At 45.2% G+C, this 19,324-nt stretch overlaps 3 protein-coding genes across 4 annotated transcripts; 1 reads left to right on the top strand and 2 right to left on the bottom strand.

The window, feature by feature from the left end:
* The first annotated feature begins 1,617 nt into the window (after positions 1–1,617).
* On the top strand, positions 1,618–9,592 carry LOC138632012 (amine sulfotransferase-like). The gene is made up of 7 exons (XM_069717263.1): positions 1,618–1,844; positions 3,257–3,418; positions 4,048–4,265; positions 6,907–7,033; positions 7,150–7,244; positions 7,347–7,527; positions 8,654–9,592. The coding sequence occupies exons 2-7, from the start codon at positions 3,262–3,264 to the stop codon at positions 8,776–8,778; spliced, it is 903 nt and encodes a 300-aa protein (XP_069573364.1). The 5' UTR covers positions 1,618–1,844; positions 3,257–3,261; the 3' UTR covers positions 8,779–9,592.
* A 368-nt stretch (positions 9,593–9,960) lies between these two features.
* Positions 9,961–14,416, bottom strand: rwdd1 (RWD domain containing 1). The gene is made up of 7 exons (XM_069717268.1): positions 14,012–14,416; positions 13,244–13,309; positions 13,015–13,145; positions 12,604–12,747; positions 10,518–10,650; positions 10,370–10,432; positions 9,961–10,231 (listed from the first exon to the last, which is right to left on the bottom strand). The coding sequence occupies exons 1-7, from the start codon at positions 14,082–14,084 to the stop codon at positions 10,119–10,121; spliced, it is 723 nt and encodes a 240-aa protein (XP_069573369.1). The 5' UTR covers positions 14,085–14,416; the 3' UTR covers positions 9,961–10,118.
* A 145-nt stretch (positions 14,417–14,561) lies between these two features.
* Positions 14,562–18,622, bottom strand: LOC138632014 (calcium homeostasis modulator protein 5-like). Of its 2 annotated transcripts, none has more exons than XM_069717267.1 (2): positions 17,948–18,622; positions 14,562–17,195 (listed from the first exon to the last, which is right to left on the bottom strand). In XM_069717267.1, exons 1-2 carry the CDS (start codon positions 18,488–18,490, stop codon positions 16,818–16,820), a joined length of 921 nt encoding a protein of 306 aa, XP_069573368.1. In that variant the 5' UTR covers positions 18,491–18,622; the 3' UTR covers positions 14,562–16,817. The 2 variants fall into 2 exon arrangements, with proteins under 2 accessions (XP_069573368.1, XP_069573367.1); XM_069717266.1 differs by having other exon boundaries at positions 14,562–17,224.
* Between the last annotated feature and the right edge of the window lie 702 nt (positions 18,623–19,324).

Below are 19,324 nucleotides of genomic sequence, written 5' to 3' on the forward strand. Positions count from 1 at the left end.
CAGCTGAACTGAATCTAACAAAGGAGACAAATGTCAACATTCTGAGCTCTGATCAAAGCGTCTAACAAGATTTAATATTTCCTCTGCTGCTGTCAGAACAGCAGGTTTAACTGTTGTGAAGTTCCAGTGTAGTCACACGTCTTCAGGACTTTTAAAGTCATACAGTCATTATAAATGAGTCTAAACTCATCTCCTGTTCTTCATCCATCAGTGCGCTGTCGTTTATAACATGCATGCTTGCTTGTTTTTATCAAACATCCCGTATAGAACTGCGTTGATGAAATGTTTCCTGATGCTCACATGCATCACTTTAGTTCAGCGGTTAAAACTTCTTCAAACAGAGATTCTCTTGATTTATGTGGAGAGACTTCCTGGAGGAGAGAGTTTGTAAAATTGAACAGTCGGCGTGTGATTGACGTTAAAAACAAACCTGAACTGGAGAAAGATTCTTCTCACATGATCAAATCCTGCCTGGACATCCAGTTGTTCTGAAGGCCTCTCCCAAGAACCCTGGAGTTTTGTCCAGTTGCATCATGGGTAATGTGCTCGATCTTCAGGGTAAACCTACAGGGACAAACAGTCTGATTTTAGAAATGAACAATATTGCTGTAGAGTCCTCTGAGTGCTGCGGTCAGGGACATAAACATTGGATATTAATGGATATTCTGTGGGAGATCTGACTGGTGAACTCCCTGTAGCTCCTCCACCATCAGGAATGAAGGATGGATTTAATGATCACTTATATTTAATGGTTGATTTATGAATTTAAGCATGAATTCACTTCTGACCTTGAAAACAGCAAATACGAATCGATCACTGAAACACCCAGAAATAAAACTAATGAGTAATTTTTGTTTCTGTTTGATTGGTTTGTTAGTCTCATTATAAGGTTTATAAAAACAGAGCAGATGACTTGTTCTGTGCCAACATGAAGCTGAGAGACGTTGAACCCAGAACGTGTCAGTTGTTTCACTTGATAACTGACTTTATTAAATCAGTTGTTTCTGCTGACTGACCAGAGAACAGCAGCTCTTCTCAGAGGAAGGTCTCCTCAGGACATAAGGTCACAGCTGTTGGTGTGGACAGAGAGCAGCCTCCAAACTGTGGGTGTCCCTGTGAGCCCAAGGCTGTGTGGGAGGATCTGGACATGCAGTCTGGTCCAGAATGTGTCACTGGAGCCCCAGTCCATCTGCAGAGGGCCAGAGCTCAGCGGCCAGATGTGCAGCGCTGCAGCCAGATGTGCTGCTGCTGACCTGAAGAGGAGGAGGAGGAGGAGGAGGAACACTTCTGTCTGAGGAGGTGTTGAGGTTTAGTTTCCTGTCAGAGAGCATCGCTGCCGTTAAAGGGACAGTCCACACGAAACAAAACATGACGACAGTTTCATGTCGTTTGGATGTCTGAAGCTGGTTGAACACTTTTCTGAGCAGTTGAATAAAGTTTGAAGAATTCTGGATCATCACCTGAAACTGTGCGTGTGTGTGTGTGTCCTGTTATTGCAACATCAACACGTGACGAGCCGGAGATTGTTCCCGTGTCGGCGTCCTGCGGTGGCTCCAGTCCGGACTCGGAGACACATCCGGGCTTTTATCAGGTGACAAGCGCTGCTTGTGTGACCTCCCCGTCCTCCCTCCTCTGCTCTGACATCACGGTATCTGCGGAGGTGTGGTGGGAGCGGGAAGTCCTCTATTTGTTCTGCAAGCTGCTCCCTCAGTGCGTAAAATCAAGCGGTCGGTGCGCATCTCCAGCTGTCAGCGCACAGAGAGGAGGAACATCCGACAACAAACTGGGCTCACAGGAGGGGGACACCGTGTCTTCAGCACTGGACAGAGCACAGAGGACAGCAGGTACAGTCTGAAGGATGTCTCTGAACTTTGTCTCAAAACAGGTGGTCTTGTTTCCTCTTTCACAGTTGGAGTATTAATAGATGATATTAATGTAAACATGTGATCAGGATGAGTATTAATAGATGATATTAATGTAAACATGAGAAAAGGATGAGTATTAATAGATGATATTAATGTAAACATGCGAACAGGATGAGTATTAATAGATGATATTAATGTAAAGATGTGATCAGGGTGAGTATTAATAGATGATAATAATGTAAAGATGTGATCAGGATAAGTATTAATAGATGATATTAATGTAAACATGTGAACAGGGTAAGTATTACCAGATGATATTAATGTAAACATGTGATCAGGATGAGTATTAATAGATGATATCAATGTAAACATGTGATCAGGCTGAATATTAATAGGTGATATTAATGTAAACATGAGAACAGGATGAGTATTAATAGATGATATTAATGTAAACATGTGATCAGGATGAGTATTAATAGATGATATTAATGTAAACATGAGAACAGAATGAGTATTAATAGATGATATTAATGTAAACATGTGATCAGGATGAGTATTAATAGATGATATTAATGTAAACATGAGAACAGAATGAGTATTAATAGATATTAATGTAAACATGTGATCAGGATGAGTATTAATAGATGATATTAATGTAAACATGTGAACAGGATGAGTATTAATAGATGATATTAATGTAAACATGAGAACAGAATGAGTATTAATAGATGATATTAATGTAAACATGTGATCAGGATGAGTATTAATAGATGATATTAATGTAAACATGTGAACAGGATGAGTATTAATAGATGATATTAATGTAAACATGTGAACAGGATGAGTATTAATAGATGATATTAATGTAAACATGTGATCAGGATGAGTATTAATAGATGATATTAATGTAAACATGAGAACAGAATGAGTATTAATAGATGATATTAATGTAAACATGTGATCAGGATGAGTATTAATAGATGATATTAATGTAAACATGTGATCAGGATAAGTATTAATAGATGATATTAATGTAAACATGAGAACAGGATGAGTATTAATAGATGATATTAATGTCAACATGTGATCAGGATGAGTATTAACAGATGATATTGATGTAAACATGTGAATGTGATGAGTATTAATAGATGATATTAATGTAAACATGTGATCAGGATGAGTATTAATAGATGATATTAATGTAAACATGTGAACAGGATGAGTATTAATAGATGAAATTAATGTCAACATGTGAACAGGATAAGTATTAATAGATGATATTAATGTAAATATGTGATCAGGATGAGTATCAATAGATGATATTAAGGCTGAGGATCAGACTGCAGGGAGCTCCAGAACAGAAACTCACTCCTGATCTGTGACTGTTTCAGCCGTCATGGAGATAAATGAAGGGCCGACTCCAGAACATGAACTGATACCACACAGAGGCTTCAAGCTGATCCGCGGCACTCACGACCCGGACGACGTGGACCAGATCTACCACCTGGACATCCAGGACTCTGACGTGTTCGTCGTCACATACCCCAAATCAGGTGAGGAAGATGATGACGATGATGATGATGATGATGATGATGATGATGATGATGATGATGATGATGATGATGATGATGATGAGCAGACTGAGACTCTGAGCCCAGCAGAGAGACGAAGAACAACACTGATCATATGTTCAACAGCTCACATGGATGTTCCTCTGAACAGGCTGGAGAGAATCAGTTAGACAGGAGAAAGACACGTACTATAGAGGGAGGGTGAAGGGGGAGAGGGGAGGGGTACTGTAGAAGAGGGGGAGGGAGGGAGAGGAGAAAGACACATACTGTAGAGGGAGGGGGTACTGTAGAGGAGGAGAGAGGAGGAGAGAGGAGAAAGGCATGTTCTGTAGAGGAGGGGGGAGAGGAGGAGAGAGGAGAAAGACACATACTGTAGAGGAGGGGTGGTACAGGGGGAGGAGAAGGGGGGAATAGAGCAGAGGGTCAAATTAATCTGTAGCCAAACAGGGACTGTAGAGGGGGAGGGAGGGTGTTCTCATCCAGAGAGTTGACCTCCTCCTGAACCCCGGCAGAGATGAGGTGCTGATGAGGAGTTGCTGATGTGATGAGGAGGTGCTGATGATGAGGTGATAATAGGAGGAAGTTCTGACCCGTCTCTCTCCTGCTGACAGGGACCATCTGGATGCAGCAGATCCTGCTCCTCCTGGAGGCGCAGGGCGACGTGTCGGCCATCAGTGGGCTCAGCAAGCACTCCAACGCTGATATCATCCCCTGGATCGAGGTCAAAGGTCACAGACAGGCCTTCATCGTGGCTCCGTCGCCCCGCCTCCGAGTCACACACCTGCAGCACCACTTCCTCCCTGCGGCTCTGAACCACAAGAAGGGAAAGGTGAGCTTTGACCAGGTGTGTCTCACCTGTCCCTAGTAGGACCTCTGCAGGTCCAGGTGTTCATCAGTGTGTCTGTGTGTTCATCAGTGTGTCAGTGTCAGTAAGGTGCGCTCTGACCAGGTGTGTCTCACCTGTCCCTGGTAGGACCGCTGCAGCTCCAGCAGGTCTCCACAGAGTTAAACATTAAAGATATATCACATGAACATTTCACCTGTTCCTTGTTTCCGTAGATCAGACCGACGCTTCGTCATCCAGGGCGGGCTCTCATGGCCTCGCCCCTTTCCGGGGGAAAACATTGACATTGCGTTGCATTGACATCAACGGAGAATCGGAGGAAGTTGAGACTTCTGCTTTAAACTAACCGGTTTAAATAATAACGCTGTGCCAAAGAGTTGCTGTGTAGTTAATTGCACCAACGGTGATGTGAAAAACTCTTATCTCTGATTTGTTTCCCAGTTATGGCCTGATAGAAGAGCTCTATGGCACCACTCTGCAGAAGGGAAGACTGAAGTGACTAAGGAGGGGTCAAATTAAACTTGTTTATCTACCCAGCGTGTTCTCTGGCAGGCAGAGTAGAAATATAAAACCTAGAGAAGGTGCCGCCGTGCATTTCTAAAGTCACGTTGAGCCGCTGGTTTACAACGGATTAATTTAGTAACGCTGTTTTACATTGAAGTCTACGGAGAGAGTCGTTTGTTTTCCTTCAAAAGGGGGCGGGGACGTTTCTGAAAGACGAAGTTCCCGGACTTGACTTGCCTGTCTGATCTGTATGGACACAGATATCCCTTTGTGCAGCGGAGGGGTTCAAAGGTCACGCTCCTGTTCTGGGAGATAAAGGAGGCTTCATCAGATCTGTGAACAGGGTTTCACATTCCTCCTCTGAGTGCTTCCTCTCTGAGCTATTTGTACTGTTGGACAGTAAAACACAGTCTAACCCAGAGACACAAGAAACAGGAAAAGCTTCATCCTCTGTGAAGCATGACAGGGAAACGACCCCAGCCTCGGATTCAGATGAGATCTATGATGAGTTCATTCCTCACTTTAGTTTCAGACTGAATGTTACACTTCAGTCTGAAGCATGTTGTTATGTTTCAGAGTGCAGGAGGAACATGATATCAGAAATACGATTTCAGGCCTCAGGAGGGTTCCTGCATGAAAACACAGCCTCACACTGATGATGTCATATTTACACTGGGCAGTCTGTCCCTGCAGCAGTATTAAACTCAGTAAACAGTAAACAGGACAGTAAACAGGATAGTCAACAGTAAACAGTAAACAGGACAGTAAATAGTAAACAGGACAGTCAACAGTGAACAGTAAACAGGACAGTGAACAGTAAACAGGACAGTAAACAGTAAACAGGACAGTTAACAGTAAACAGGACAGTAAATAGAACAGTCAACATTAAACAGGACAGTAAACAGGACAGTAAATAGTAAACAGGACAGTCAACAGTGAACAGTAAACAGGACAGTCAACAGTAAAAACAGTGAACAGTAAACAGGACAGTCAACATTAAACAGGACAGTAAACAGGACAGTGAACAGTAAACAGGACAGCCAGCAGTAAACAGGACAGTAAACAGTAAACAGGACAGTCAACAGTAAACAGGACAGTCAACAGTAAACAGGTTAGTCATCAGTAAACAGGACAGTAAACTGTAAACAAGACAGTCAACAGTAAACAGGACAGTAAACATTTAACAGTAAACAGGACAGTCAACAGTAAACAGGACAGTAAACAGTGAACAGACACAGGACAGTCAACAGTAAACAGTTAACAGGACATTCAACAGTCAACAGTAAACAAAACAGTAAACAGGACAGTAAACAGGACAGTAAACATTTAACAGTAAACAGGACAGTCAACAGTAAACGGGACAGTCAACATTTAAAAGTAAACAGTAAACAGGACAGTAAACAGTAAAGTAAACAGTCCAGTAAACAGGACAGTCAACAGTAAACATTAAAGTAAACAGGATGGTAAACAGGACAGTAAACAGTACAGTAAACAGGACAATAAATAGTACAGTAAACAGGACAGTAAAAAGTACAGTAAACAGGACAGTAAACAGTACAGTAAACAGGACAGTAAAAAGGACAGTAAACAGGACAGTAAACAGGACAGTTAACAGGAGGGTAAACAGGACAGTAAACAGGACAGTTAACAGGACAGTTAACAGGAGGGTAAACAGGACAGTAAACAGGACAGTTAACAGGACAGTTAACAGGAGGGTAAACAGGATAGTAAACAGGACAGTTAACAGGACGGTAAACAGGACAGCAAACAGTACAGTAAACAGGACAGTTAACAGGAGGGTAAACAGGACAGTAAACATTACAGTAAACATACCAGTAAATAGTAAACAGGACAGTTAACAGGAGGGTAAACAGTACAGTAAACAGGACAGTTAACAGGAGGGTAAACAGGACAGTAAACAGGACAGTTAACAGAGGGGTGAACTACGAAATGAGATCAGTGGGTTAGCGAGGTATGTTGAGACTAAAGGGTTGTCAGTGTCACCAAACTGGCTCTCTTTTAAGGTGGCTAGATCACCATGGTAACTGATGCTGCAAACTTAAGCTGGTCCAGGGCAGGTTATGTTGGAGATATCGGATCAAAACGTATCAACGTCTTCCAGGTGATCTACGTGGCGAGGAACCCCAAAGACGTCCTGGTGTCTTATTTCCACTTCCACAAGTTGGCCAACATGCTGGAGACCCCGAAAGACTTCGACGACTTCTTTGAGAAGTTCATGAGAGGAGACGGTGGGCGGAGCCTTCTTCTTCTTCTTCTTCTTCTTCTTGTTCTTCTTCTTCTTCTTCTGTCTCTCGTTGTGTTGCGCTATCTCTGGTGTGATGCTGACATGTCGTGTTGTTCTTAGTGTTCGGTAGCAGCTGGTTTGAACACGTGAAGACCTGGTACACACACAGGGAGGACATGAACATGCTGTTCATCACATATGAAGAAATGATTCAAGTACGACTTTACATTAGTGTGATCTTTTGGAAGATGTGACACGGTGTTCACCATAGTCAGTGTGAGTGTGACTCAGTGTGTGCTGTGTGTCTGTGTTTTCAGGACCTGCAGTCAGCCATCCACAGGATCTCTGTGTTCCTGGGTAAAGACCTGAGTGATGATCAGCTGACCAGCGTGGTGACACACAGCACTTTCCACAACATGAAGAAGATCCCTCAGGCCAGCTACGAGCAGGTCCCCGGTGAGCTGCTGAACCACCACCAGGGCCGCTTCATGAGAAAAGGTGACTACTTCCTGCTTCACTGATTGTCTCCATGGCGCTGTTAACTCTGACCTCATGGGCACAGAGGCTGAAGCAGGTGGTGATGAGCAGGTATGAAGATGATCACATGATCAGCTTCAGTGAGGTTCAGTTGAAGACTCATGTCATCTCATCATTGTGATGGTACCTACTGATACAGTATAATACCACCGGGAGCTGCAGGAGCCTGCACATCTCCACTGCTCTCCACAGGGGCTGTAATACCTCTCTGTGGCCACGAGGGGGCAGCAGACACATCATCCATCCTCTGATCCAGAGTTCTGCTGTGTTCCAGATGACATCCTCCCTCAGTAAACCTACTAATAGTACTCTTCCATGTTAGGACTCTTACCTAACATTTACCTCATCATGTGAACACATCACCCTCCAAAGTATCTGCAGCTTTAATTATTTTACCCAGAAATCAACATGTTTTTGTGCTCTCTGTTTAACACACTCAATAAACACACTGATTCTTCTGTCCAGCAGCAGCAGTGGAAAAGAAACACTTTGTGTTCAGGAACAGCTGCAGCTTCCTCAGATGCTTTAATTTGAAAATCCTTTACGTTGGAGGTCCCACTCTTTCCTTTACGGAGCCAAGAGAGGGTGGAAAGTGTCCAGAGTTCTTTTTTTGGAGCGTTCTGAGTGCTTCATCTTGGTACTTCTGATGTTTCTGTACTGGCAGTGTGAACACACTGATGCACTCAGAATAGAGAGAGTTAGTACAGAAGTACAACATCTGGAACACAGCACAAGTTTGAGGCACAAAGTATGTTTGTGTGGGACAATGTGGGACACGTTCCCAACGCTGAGGGAGTCTGAGCAGTCCAGCCTGCTGAGCTGGACGATAGGGGGCGCTGCAGACTTCTTTCTGCTCATTGTCTCTGAGTTTCAGTAGGGATGTTTCTGTTGTAGTAGATTTTATTAAAAGTGTCTGTCCTGCAGAGTTAAAGTTTAAAAACTACATCCAATCAAAATGTGAGACATCGCCTCAATATGTGGGACACGGGACATGTGACTCGTCCGAGCTGGAAACAGAAGAGTGAGATGAAGAGCTGCTGAGTCGGCGTTGTCCCTCAGTTGTAACATCCTCTCTGTCTTCTTCCAGGAACCATCGGGGACTGGAAGAACCACTTCACCGTGGCCCAGAACGAGAGGTTCGACGAGGTCTTCCACCGAGAGATGAAGGACTTCCCTCTGTCCTTCATCTGGGACATCAGGGACATTCAGTGATCACACAGCTGCAGCTTCATGATAATGACGTGTACAGAAAACATGTGATTCAGTCTTTCTCCATTTCAGTCTGTTACACTTTACACTCTACTGCTGTTTTCCAAAGTGCAGTGCTGTCTGTCTCCAGCCGGGTCCTCTGTCACATGACAGTCACTGTTCGGTACGAGGCGAGTTCACAGTATCACAGATTCAGGTCGGGTTCACGGTTCTGTCTGCTCCGGGGTCACGTCAGGAGAGGACAGTCCACCTGAGGTCCTCCAGAGTCACATGACCTGATGGAGTCAGACTGGAGCTTAACCTCAACACCATCTGCTCGGGGGGAACCAGGTGAAGTTCTGTTCAGGCCCAGAGATTCTGAATGTTGTGTACACCTTGATGTAGGAGGTGCAGGTGTGTCATCACATGATGTCATCAGAGACACACCTGTCTGACGTGTTCTTACAGATGTGATGAAGTACACCATGTTGGTTATCCTGTGACCTCACTGACCTCACTCGTCTAAACACTGACACCAGACGGACCTGCTCTGGACCTGAACCCTCCCTGAGAACCAGGACCCGGTCCCTCCTCCTCTGAACCTCAGGGGTCCTGAACGCAACAGGTTCCCGTGGACGGACTGACAGGGAGGACGGCTCTGATGGATGTGGACACACGAGACAGTCTGTGATGATGTCATGATGACGTCGTCTCAGTGGAGACGGGAGTATTCCCTCTGTTTCTGGTTCTGTGATGACACACTGCCACATGTAAATCTATTTTTATAATATCCTGTATGTGATTCAGTTCTTCGTATTAAACAGTGATGCACTGAGAACACGTCTGTTGGTCTTTCATCCTGATGTGTGCCGAAGCCTCCACAGCGCCCCCTGCTGTCGCAGAAAACCACCTCCACATGGGACAGGCTGATCTGTGGCTGTCTGACACACAACAATCACTTTTACCTGTTAGCCCAGCTGAAGCAGTGCATTGTGGGATTCTTTAGGAAACTACAGTGTACATTTAATGAAGTGTAAATATAAAACTGCCTGATGTCTCTGTCCTGATGTCTCACTGTCTCTCTGTCCTGCCGTCTCTCCAGCCTGACTTTTCACTGTCTCTCTGTCCTGAAGTCTCTCTGTCCTGCCGTCTCTCTGTTCTGTCACCGGGACAACCTTCATGTCAAACATCACCAGAGCGGAGACATATGTTTCTCAGGGAGTTTAATTGTTAAAAGAACAATAACCCTGTCGGTGTTTCCTCTCCATCTACTCAAGAGTCTTTCAAAATAAAAGCTGAGCTTCTTGGTGTGTCTGGTCAGTGCGGTCCTGACGTCCCCAGCAGTCCTCTGTCTCCGTCCTGCTTCAGTCCTCATCGCTGCCCATCTCTAAAGGGTCAAAGTCCGGGTCGTCCTCGTCCAAATCCAAGTCCTCGATGTCCTGGAAGAGGGACTCGTCCACTTCCACGTTGTTTCCAGCTGCAGAAGAAGACAGCAGGTCAGACATGTTGAGATTCAGGTATTTAAACATTTCCTACGATGTGACAACAACACACTTTAATATTCAGTCATCTGCATTACTTTCATATTCCTTTAAACCAACAAAGGTTTGTTTACCGTCTTCCAAGAACTGGATGTCGGAGGTGTCCAGGTTGTGGTCCGTCTCGAACAGCTGTTTACCTGGTAAGGAAACATCACACCTGTTGTACATGTTTGTGTATTTATGAGGTCGTCGTTGCAGAGAGGAGTCGGAGAGCCCGTTTACCGGTCAGTTTGTGTTTTCCCGCCTGCTCCTCCTCTTTCTGCCTCTTCCTCCTCAGCTCGTCCATGTCGATCTCAAAGTTAGCTTTCCACGCCAGGAAGTTTTCAATGGTGACCACGGTGCCCTGGAACGCCACCTGTCAAACACACAAAATGCGTGTTACATGTATGACGTCACTTCTTCAACCAGCAATGAACTTAACTTCCTGTTACTGACCTCGACCTGAACAAAATAAAACAAAACAAATCAAAGCAAAACGATTAAAACAAAACGAAATGAAACACAACAAACACAAAACTAACCAAAGCAAACAAAAATAAAACTAAACAAATCCAAACAAAACACAAAACGATTAAAACGAAACGAATAACAAAACTAAATGAAATTAAACATAACAAAGCAAAACAAAACAAAAAACAACAAAACAAAACATCTGAAGTCAGAGGACAGGAAGTCTCCGCTCTGCTTGTCGTTAAATGGAGCTCACGTCCTGCTAAAAACCAACACACCTGTGGTACAGATGTCCTGCACAAACACACGACAGCATCAACACACTGAAATACAACATACCTGTCAGACAAGTTCACTAAAAACAGCATGTTTACTAAACATATCATGTGATTTCTGGCCGTCTTTCCTGCCGATGAGCCGTCCCCCATACCAGCAGGTGGTGCTCTGAGTCAGTTTAAATGTGCTTTGTTTCTGCCTCAGACTATATATGAAAATGATCATAGACTCTGGGTCTGAAAAGCCTAGAAAAAGTGCCTTACAGTGTAGTACCACTGAGGGCCACTAGAGGCTCCAACAGATTCCCACTGAAAAAGCATTAAGTTCCCTCCTGAAACACAAAGTCAGGAAAATGTTTTCCACAAGTCATCATGGTGTCATGAGATAAACTCCCTCCTTCTGGAAATAATTCATCACCCCTACATAAGACTCTAACGCACATATGTTTGGGGGAAGGGCTGTTTGATTGACAGGTCAAAAACAGAAACCTGGACGGACACTGTAAAGCTCTCTGGGACAAACGATGCAGCATTTTCTGTCAGGTCCATCACTGATGATGACAAAAAATACATGTGGACCCATTTGATTTATGGACCTCCAGAAATAAATTCACAACTCAGAGGCAGCTGAGAGCTACACCTTAGAAATTCACATTGACTACCTAAAATGGACAAAAACATGTGACTCCTGGAGTCACATGAAAGCTGGGGGAGGAGCCAGCGGTGATCTGATTAGAAACCTGAAGATACTACATCCCGCCCACCGATAGCTGTAACCTGACTGCACCACAGACCTGTCAATCAAACAGACACGCCCCCAAAAACAGGTCTTCTTGAATCTTCTTTTCTAATGAATGAGGGATTATTTTCAGATGGACCTCCAGAAAACTAATAAGAAGGAGTGACTTTAGCTAACAACACCGAGATAACTGATGGACACATTTTATTCACTTTGGATTTGATGAGAGAAGTTGAATGGGAGTCTATGGAGCCGGAGGCTTTTTGGAGCCGACCTCTAGTGGCACTCGCTGGTAATGCAGCATATTTCCAAATTTTTCAGACCCTGAAGCTACAAACACTTTAATATACAGTCCGTGGGATGAACTCATACCTGAGCAGACAGACAGAACACTGGCACATTTAAACTGACTCATCATAGCGCCACCTGCTGTTATGGAGGGCGACTTCAGCTCATCATGGCAGGAAGATTGTACCAGAAGTAACGTGATCATTGTTTTTTTTAGGATCTGAATGTTCTGTACTGGAACACATACTCCGTTTGCTCCATGATGTGTTAGAAGTGTGTTTGTTTGATGGGTATGTTGTGTATCAGTGTGGTGATGCTGTTGTGTGTTTGTCGCAGGACATCTGTGCCACAGGTTCTGAAGCTGTGTTGGTTTTAGCAGGAAGTGAGCTCCACGGTGATGCAGCTGTATGATGTCCTTGCAGGAGAACACACACACACACACACACACACACACACACACACACACACACACACACACACACACACACACACACACACACACACACACACATAAACACAGACACACTACACACACACACGTGAGTAGTGTTCCCACCTTCTCTGCCTCCTCTGCCTCCCTGTCTTTCCTCCGTTTCTCCTCCTCTCGCCTGTTCTTCATCGCGTCCACGATCTCATTGAGTTTCTCCTGAACAGCTGTGACCAGCGTGAAGATCATCACCATACCCAGGTTTTCTTCTGCCTGCACAGGAACGCACACACAGAGTTCGTTATTATTACACTTCTTTATATGTGCATCAGACAGCAACTTATTAGTCATCTCCTCCAGGCCTGTAATAACATATTATTATTATTTCAGAGTGGATCCACACTGAACCGAGTGTCTGTCTTAAGTCTAACAGCTCCATTAGTTCGCATATTTTCAGGTCGTAATATTTGGTTAACTCTGCAGAGAAGACTTGTCGGACTGAACAGCAGCACGTTCACTGCATTGGACGTGAGGACAGACCTGCTGCTGCAGGAAGCTGAGGATGTCCTCCATGTCTCTGTCCTCCAGGTTCTCCTGGGAGTGGATCTCCCACAGCGGAGGCTCATCCGGGTAGTTCCCCACATACGTGAACTTTAAAGTCGCTTCAACAGCTGCAAACAGAAAACAGACCATTCATATCACCAAACTTATCTTCAAAGTTCATCATCATGACCCGAGTCTTCATCACACAGTCACGCAGCGGACTCACTTTCACCGTGCTCCCCTGCGTCCGACGTCACATTGATGGTGAAGCTGGTGGGATCTTCTGAGAGCACTGCGGACACACAGAACCAGAACCATCAGAGCGACATCTTGCTGCTGGACTCACAGGTTTACTTTAATGTTCCATAAACTGATGAGACCATTTGATGACTGCTCTGCAGACTGTCACGGACAATGTCTCATTCTGTGGAGGAAATTCAGTTCAGAATAATAATAAACTCCCGCCAGGAAGTCCAGCTGTCTCTTCAGTTTTATCATTAAAAACCTGAGTAGCTGTCATGACCACTGACCCCGTTATCTCTATAAACATCATATTTATTATTACGCAGTGAACTTAAGTATCTACTCTGTACGTGCCGACTTAAACACCACCCTACGGGGACTTCAGGAAACCTGTGCGAGAATCGATTTTACGAGGAGTTTCTCAGTTTGAGAAGAATCACACGGAATATGAATGGACTTTGGTTTATCATCCGGGTAATGTAATGTAGTGGCAGGCCGACAGGAACAGCTTCTCAGTCCCGGCGTGCAGCTCTAAACTCCCATCTACATTAATGTTAAACCACAGGGAGCCACATTAATGTTAAACTACAGGGAGCCACATTAATGTTAAACTACAGGGAGCCACATTAATGTTAAACTACAGGGAGAAAACCACGTTAGCTGCATCTCTCTTTAAACTCAGAAGCACCGTCCAGCTGCTAGCTGTGAGCTAGCTGCGCGCTCGTGTCTACGTTACTGCAGCAGCTCCGACCTGTGAACGAGTCCGGGTAGATGGCCTCTAAGGCTTCCAGCTCGTTCCTCTGCTCTTCGGCGTAGTCTGTCATTTTGTGCGGCGGCAGGTTATCTGGAACTCGGTACGATCATCACCGCTGTGCTGATGCTGACACGCCGCGTGCGCTTGATGGTGCTCAGCCGCCTCCAGCGACTCGACGGTGATCGACGATATCGGTGCTCCGCTGTTTGGTCTGATAGCAGCTAGCTACAGTTAGCTGCGCGCTGTTCGTTCGGGAGAGATGTGAATGTTTGAAGCTTTGAATGGATCTAATATAGGAACGAAGAGACGCTCAGAGCTGACGGTGTTTCTGCTGTTTTCAACATCCAGCGTCACTGCCACTCTGCTGTCAACTGACAACGTCTTCTTCGTCGTCGTCTTCTTCTGCTTCTTCTGATTTATTGTTTAATAAACCAGCTTTAATGGTGTATACCGCCACCTTTTGTATGTAGATTGATGGTGTTGGTTTATCTGAATACTGGTTTTCATCTAAATACTTCTGGATCTTTAGTGACGTTTTCATCGCTCTCTTTCTGCCAGGCCTCAGCTCCACCTCTTCTTCTTCTACTCCTGACTCCATCAGTTGATCTGCTTGTTCACTGCCTCTAACACTCATTTGAGCAGGAACCCATCAGTACCGCACCTCTTCACCCATTCCTTGTAATAATGTCGTACTGACCAGAAGCTGCACATTAACATGTGGATCAGGGAGAATCACTGGAGGACAGTTACTTGAAACATGACCTGAAGGTGAAACCCTAGAGACTCATCTTTTCTGTTTTCCATCCAACCTCTCGTTCATTTCTCAGTCTCCTCCCAGGATTCATTTCTAACCTTAGCGGTGGGCTGTTTCCAAATCCTTTCAGTTGAGTCCAGTTCCATTAATGGCTGTTTCTTTCTTCTCAGTTGTCATTGCAGCTCCTACCCACAGAGTGTTTACTGGAGTAGTTCTCACAGTCTCATTGCTCTGCTCTGAACCCCGTCCAGTCTTTGTAAACTTCCCCAACGTAAAACTACAAAGAATTAGTGGATTTCATCGTCTACGGTTCATAATATCATTAAAAGATTCAGAGAATCTGGAGAAATCTCTGAACACAAGGGACAAGGCTGGAAACCAATATTGGATGGTGGTGATCTTCGGGCCTTCAGGCAGCACTGCATTAAAAACGCACTATTCTGGAGTGGAAATCACTGCATGGGCTCAGGAACACTTGTGGAAACCATCTTCTGTGAACACAGTTCATCGCTGCATCCACAAATGATGTTAAAACTCTCCAAAGAAGAAACCAGATAGAAACATGATCCAGAAACACCACCGCCTTCTCTGGACCAGAGATCATTGAAGATGGACTGAGGTGAAGTGGACAACTGTCCTGTGGTCGGATTAATACAAATTTTAGATTATTTTTGAAAATGATGGATGCCCCATCCTCTGTACTAAAGAGGAGAAGGACCATCCAGGTTGTTGTCCAGACCTGTCACCCATTGAAAAACATTTGGAGCATAATGAAATGAAAAAATATGACAAAGGAAAAACTCCAGAAACTGGTCTCTTCAGTTCCCAAACATTTACAGTGTTGTTAAAAGAAGAGGTGATGCAGGACAATAATAAAGATGACCCTTTCCCAACTTTATTGAAACGTGTTGCTGCCATCAAATTCAAAGTGAGCAAATTTTTTTTTTTTTTTATAAAACTAAGAATATTTCTCAGTTTCAACATTTGATGTTGTCTCTGGTCTATTTTTTCGTTTTTGTTTATTGTTAATTGTTAATTTTTATTTAATTTTGTTCTTATTTACATTTTCACATCTTCCCAATTTTTGTATACTCTCTCTTTATACTCTTTTAATGTCTTCACATGCTGCTGGAAACAAAGAAAGGTTTGAGCTCAAAAAGGTTCACTAATTGCCTTCACTAACATATTGGTCACATTTCTCTATTTGTAGAAAAATCAGAAGCCAACTAATTACTATGGCAACACATGCCCAGGCATGCATGCTGGGAAACTCCCTTGGAAACACTTGTCTCCACCAGTTAAAGGATTAAACTCTGTGTAAACTGTCCCTGACTTGAGAGTAGATGACGTACAGTAAGTAAATTGTACCAGTTCCGTCTGTGTAGTTATTGTAGGGGTTATTTTGTTCATGAGAGGTGGATGATGTAGAAACTCCACCCTGAGTGGTCGGAGGAGGCAGACAACCTCTACATGGTGATTCTAGTTTATACAGATGAGTGTGTTAGTCCTGATTTTAGGTTTGTTTGATGTTAACATCAACTTGTCACTCAGTGAGTGTCTGAGAGTGCAGTCTGAAGTATAAAATTTACAGCGTATATAAGGAAATACTCGCATGTAAGTCTTGTGTACAACGTGTGCATGTTTGTTGCTGTAAACATAATGCTGTTTATCAGAGGTTTACTGATTAAAATCACTACACTGTAACAGAACGACACGTTTCAAGTTGGTGTTGAGCTCATTTCTTTAAACTTCAACTTAGTTTAAAAGTTAATTTGCAAATTTGAAGTTAGACAACATTTATTATCAATATTAGTAATCGAAGGTGTTAAATGCATGCAGTGTTACAGAGGTCGTGTGGAGGTCGAACCACCAGCGTGGAACAGACCTCCTTCTTTGGTTAACGTGCTTAAAGGCAGCTGTGTGCGTTTTTTCCTGAGTCAGACTTTCACATGCAGTAGACAGACTGGAGGACCAACAGAGATGAGAGTCACGGTGTCTTCTCCGTCTGTCACTTCCTGCAGCGTCCGTGCTTAATCGCTGATGAACAGTTTAAATCATCGGTATTCCATCCTCCAGCTCCATGACGGGCCTCTTCTCCAGGGAGAAGTCCCGGTCGCTCCTCTCCACGTACCGCTGCAAGGTGCTGTAGCACTGCTCGCTCCTGGAGAAGGTGTAGTGAGCGGAGATCTCCTCCCACGCCTTGTGGTCGGGGAAAGTAAACGGATCCGGGTTCTTGTTCTCGAAGAAGCTGTGCAGGTTCCTCTCGGCCAGCTTGGTGGCGTAGTCGTCGAAGCGCTCCTTCTCCTTCTGCATGTAGCGCTTCCAGAAAGTGAGCTGCAGGTAGCTGACCTTGGAGCGACAGTTTTTGCAGCAGGTCCCCAGGAGGCCGACAACGGCGGCGAGGATAACGATGCACCAGCCCAGGATCTGCCGACACACAGCGGGAACAGGAGACGCTGTCAAGGTGCATGATTTCATTTTTATTTGATTTTATACACTTTATTAATCCCCGAGGGGAAATGTCTTCGCTACAGCAGGGGGGGGGAGGGGCTCTCAGGGGGGAGATGCTGCAGCAGGCTGCCACTAGCGCGGCGCCAGGTAACCTGACCTGAGGTGCATGTTTTTGGATGATGGGAGGAAGCCGGAGAACCCAGAGAGAACCCACGCAAGCACAGGGAGAACATGCAAACTCCGCACAGAAAGGCCCAGGACCGGATTCGAACCCGGAACCTTTTTTGCTGTGAGGTGACAATACTAACCACTGCACCACCGTGCCGCCCCCAGTGATGGGAGATTAGAGAGGGGACGAGGCACCTGGGATTCAGTCTCACGTCAGTGGCCCAAGTTTAAATTTATCTTTTGACTTTAAGTGTTTAAGTCTTTTTAGGTACTTTTAATAAAGTTACAGGAGCGGGCAAAATTTATTAAAATTTAAACACGAAGAAACTCCCATTGGATCCTACATTTCCCATAATGCAGCTGGAGTTCATTGTCCATCAGACCCTCCCTGCCTCATAAACACCCTCGACCTCTGACCTCCACATTTCCCGTTTGTAATGCAGGCTTTGTGTTTTGGTGTTTGACCTCTGCAGCCTGATGACATCATTGTGACATCATCAGGGTTGGAGTGTAATGCCGAGTGTCAGTTCTCTCTCAGAGCAGGTGTGTGTGTTTCCTACCTGCGACTGGGCCCTGAACATCAGCAGCAGCTCCATGCGCTCGTCCTTGGACAGTTTGGATCGGTCGCAGGGAACCCGAGCCAGCTCCTCCCGGCACTTCAGCGTCTTGTTCTTACAGAACAGATCCACCACCAGGTTGTCGTCCAGCCCGCTGACAGAGCACTCATAGAAGGTCCCGTTGAGCAGCGCCACGGAGAGCCACATGATCGGAGCCACGCACGCTCTGGTGAAAATACTCGTGAATGCTCGGAGGCAGTTGCAGCAGTTGCCGCGGGGGCAGAGCTTCATGGGGTTGAGGCAGCAGCCGGTGTACAGCCGCCACAGCCGGCTGCTGAAGAACAGGCCGAGGACCAGCAGCACCACGGCGGGGCCCAGCAGGAACGTCAGCCCGTAGGCGAAGTTCTGGTCGTGGTTGCACGGACACTGGAAGGAGACCATGGAGAAAGCCCGCTCCCCGCCGATCGTCAGCAGAGCCATGCAGCTGTAGCCGATGGTGGACTTCTGGTTCAGGAAGAAGCGCAGGACGGTCTGGAAGTTGTCCATGGTTTCGGCCGGGAACCGTCAGGAACAACCGGGAGGAACGAAACATAACCGGAACACAACAACGGAGAGTGTGTGTCTGCAGCCTGCAGTCATTCCTGTCTGCTGAGGACAGAGGGCCCCTCCCTTCATCTGCCTGTCTTCACTCCAGGCTCCTCCTGCACTCAATCTGACACTCCCTCACTCCCTGCCTCACCCCCTCCCTCATTCCCCCCTCCTTCTCTCCATATGTCTCTGATCCTAACAGAGCGGTTCAGCCCAGCCCGAACAACTCTTCCTCTCTGTTTACATCCTGCAGCTCTATTCAGACACGCATCAACAGAAATCCTGCTGGTCCACTTTCTGATTACGGTCTGGTGTCTTGTGACTGTGATGTCATCTTGACTGCAGCCTAAAACTATCTCACACTGGTAACAAGAAGGAAACAGCTGTACACATGTTCTGCAGCTGGTTCTGTTTACTGTGACTCTCTTTTATTGATATGGAAAAAAAAAATTCTCTTCAGATACAAGTCATAAACCTGCAGCGGGAACACGTGAAACCGAGAAGGGAAAGTTCTACATGAAGTAAATCCTGCAGCATACGACCGATCTACTGAGGCGTTTCCATGGAGACCACATCAGAGCAGAGGACGGAGAGGGGATGAGGAAGTGCTCACATCCTCTTAGTGGTTTTTACTGTTGGAGTCCCACAGGAGGAAGTCCTGAGGCTGCTGTGTATCATCCAGATCACGCTCTTTATCATCATCATCCTCACACTGACTACAGACAGGCTAAATGTGTGTGTGCAGTACTGTCACGTGTTTCATAGACACACAAGTTTCATCACTAATGTTCT

This window comes from Brachyistius frenatus, unplaced genomic scaffold (assembly GCF_029030835.1).
Source record: "Brachyistius frenatus isolate BFR_SWC_R1_liver_20210118 unplaced genomic scaffold, ASM2903083v1 Contig_171, whole genome shotgun sequence".
NCBI lineage: Eukaryota > Metazoa > Chordata > Actinopteri > Embiotocidae > Brachyistius > Brachyistius frenatus.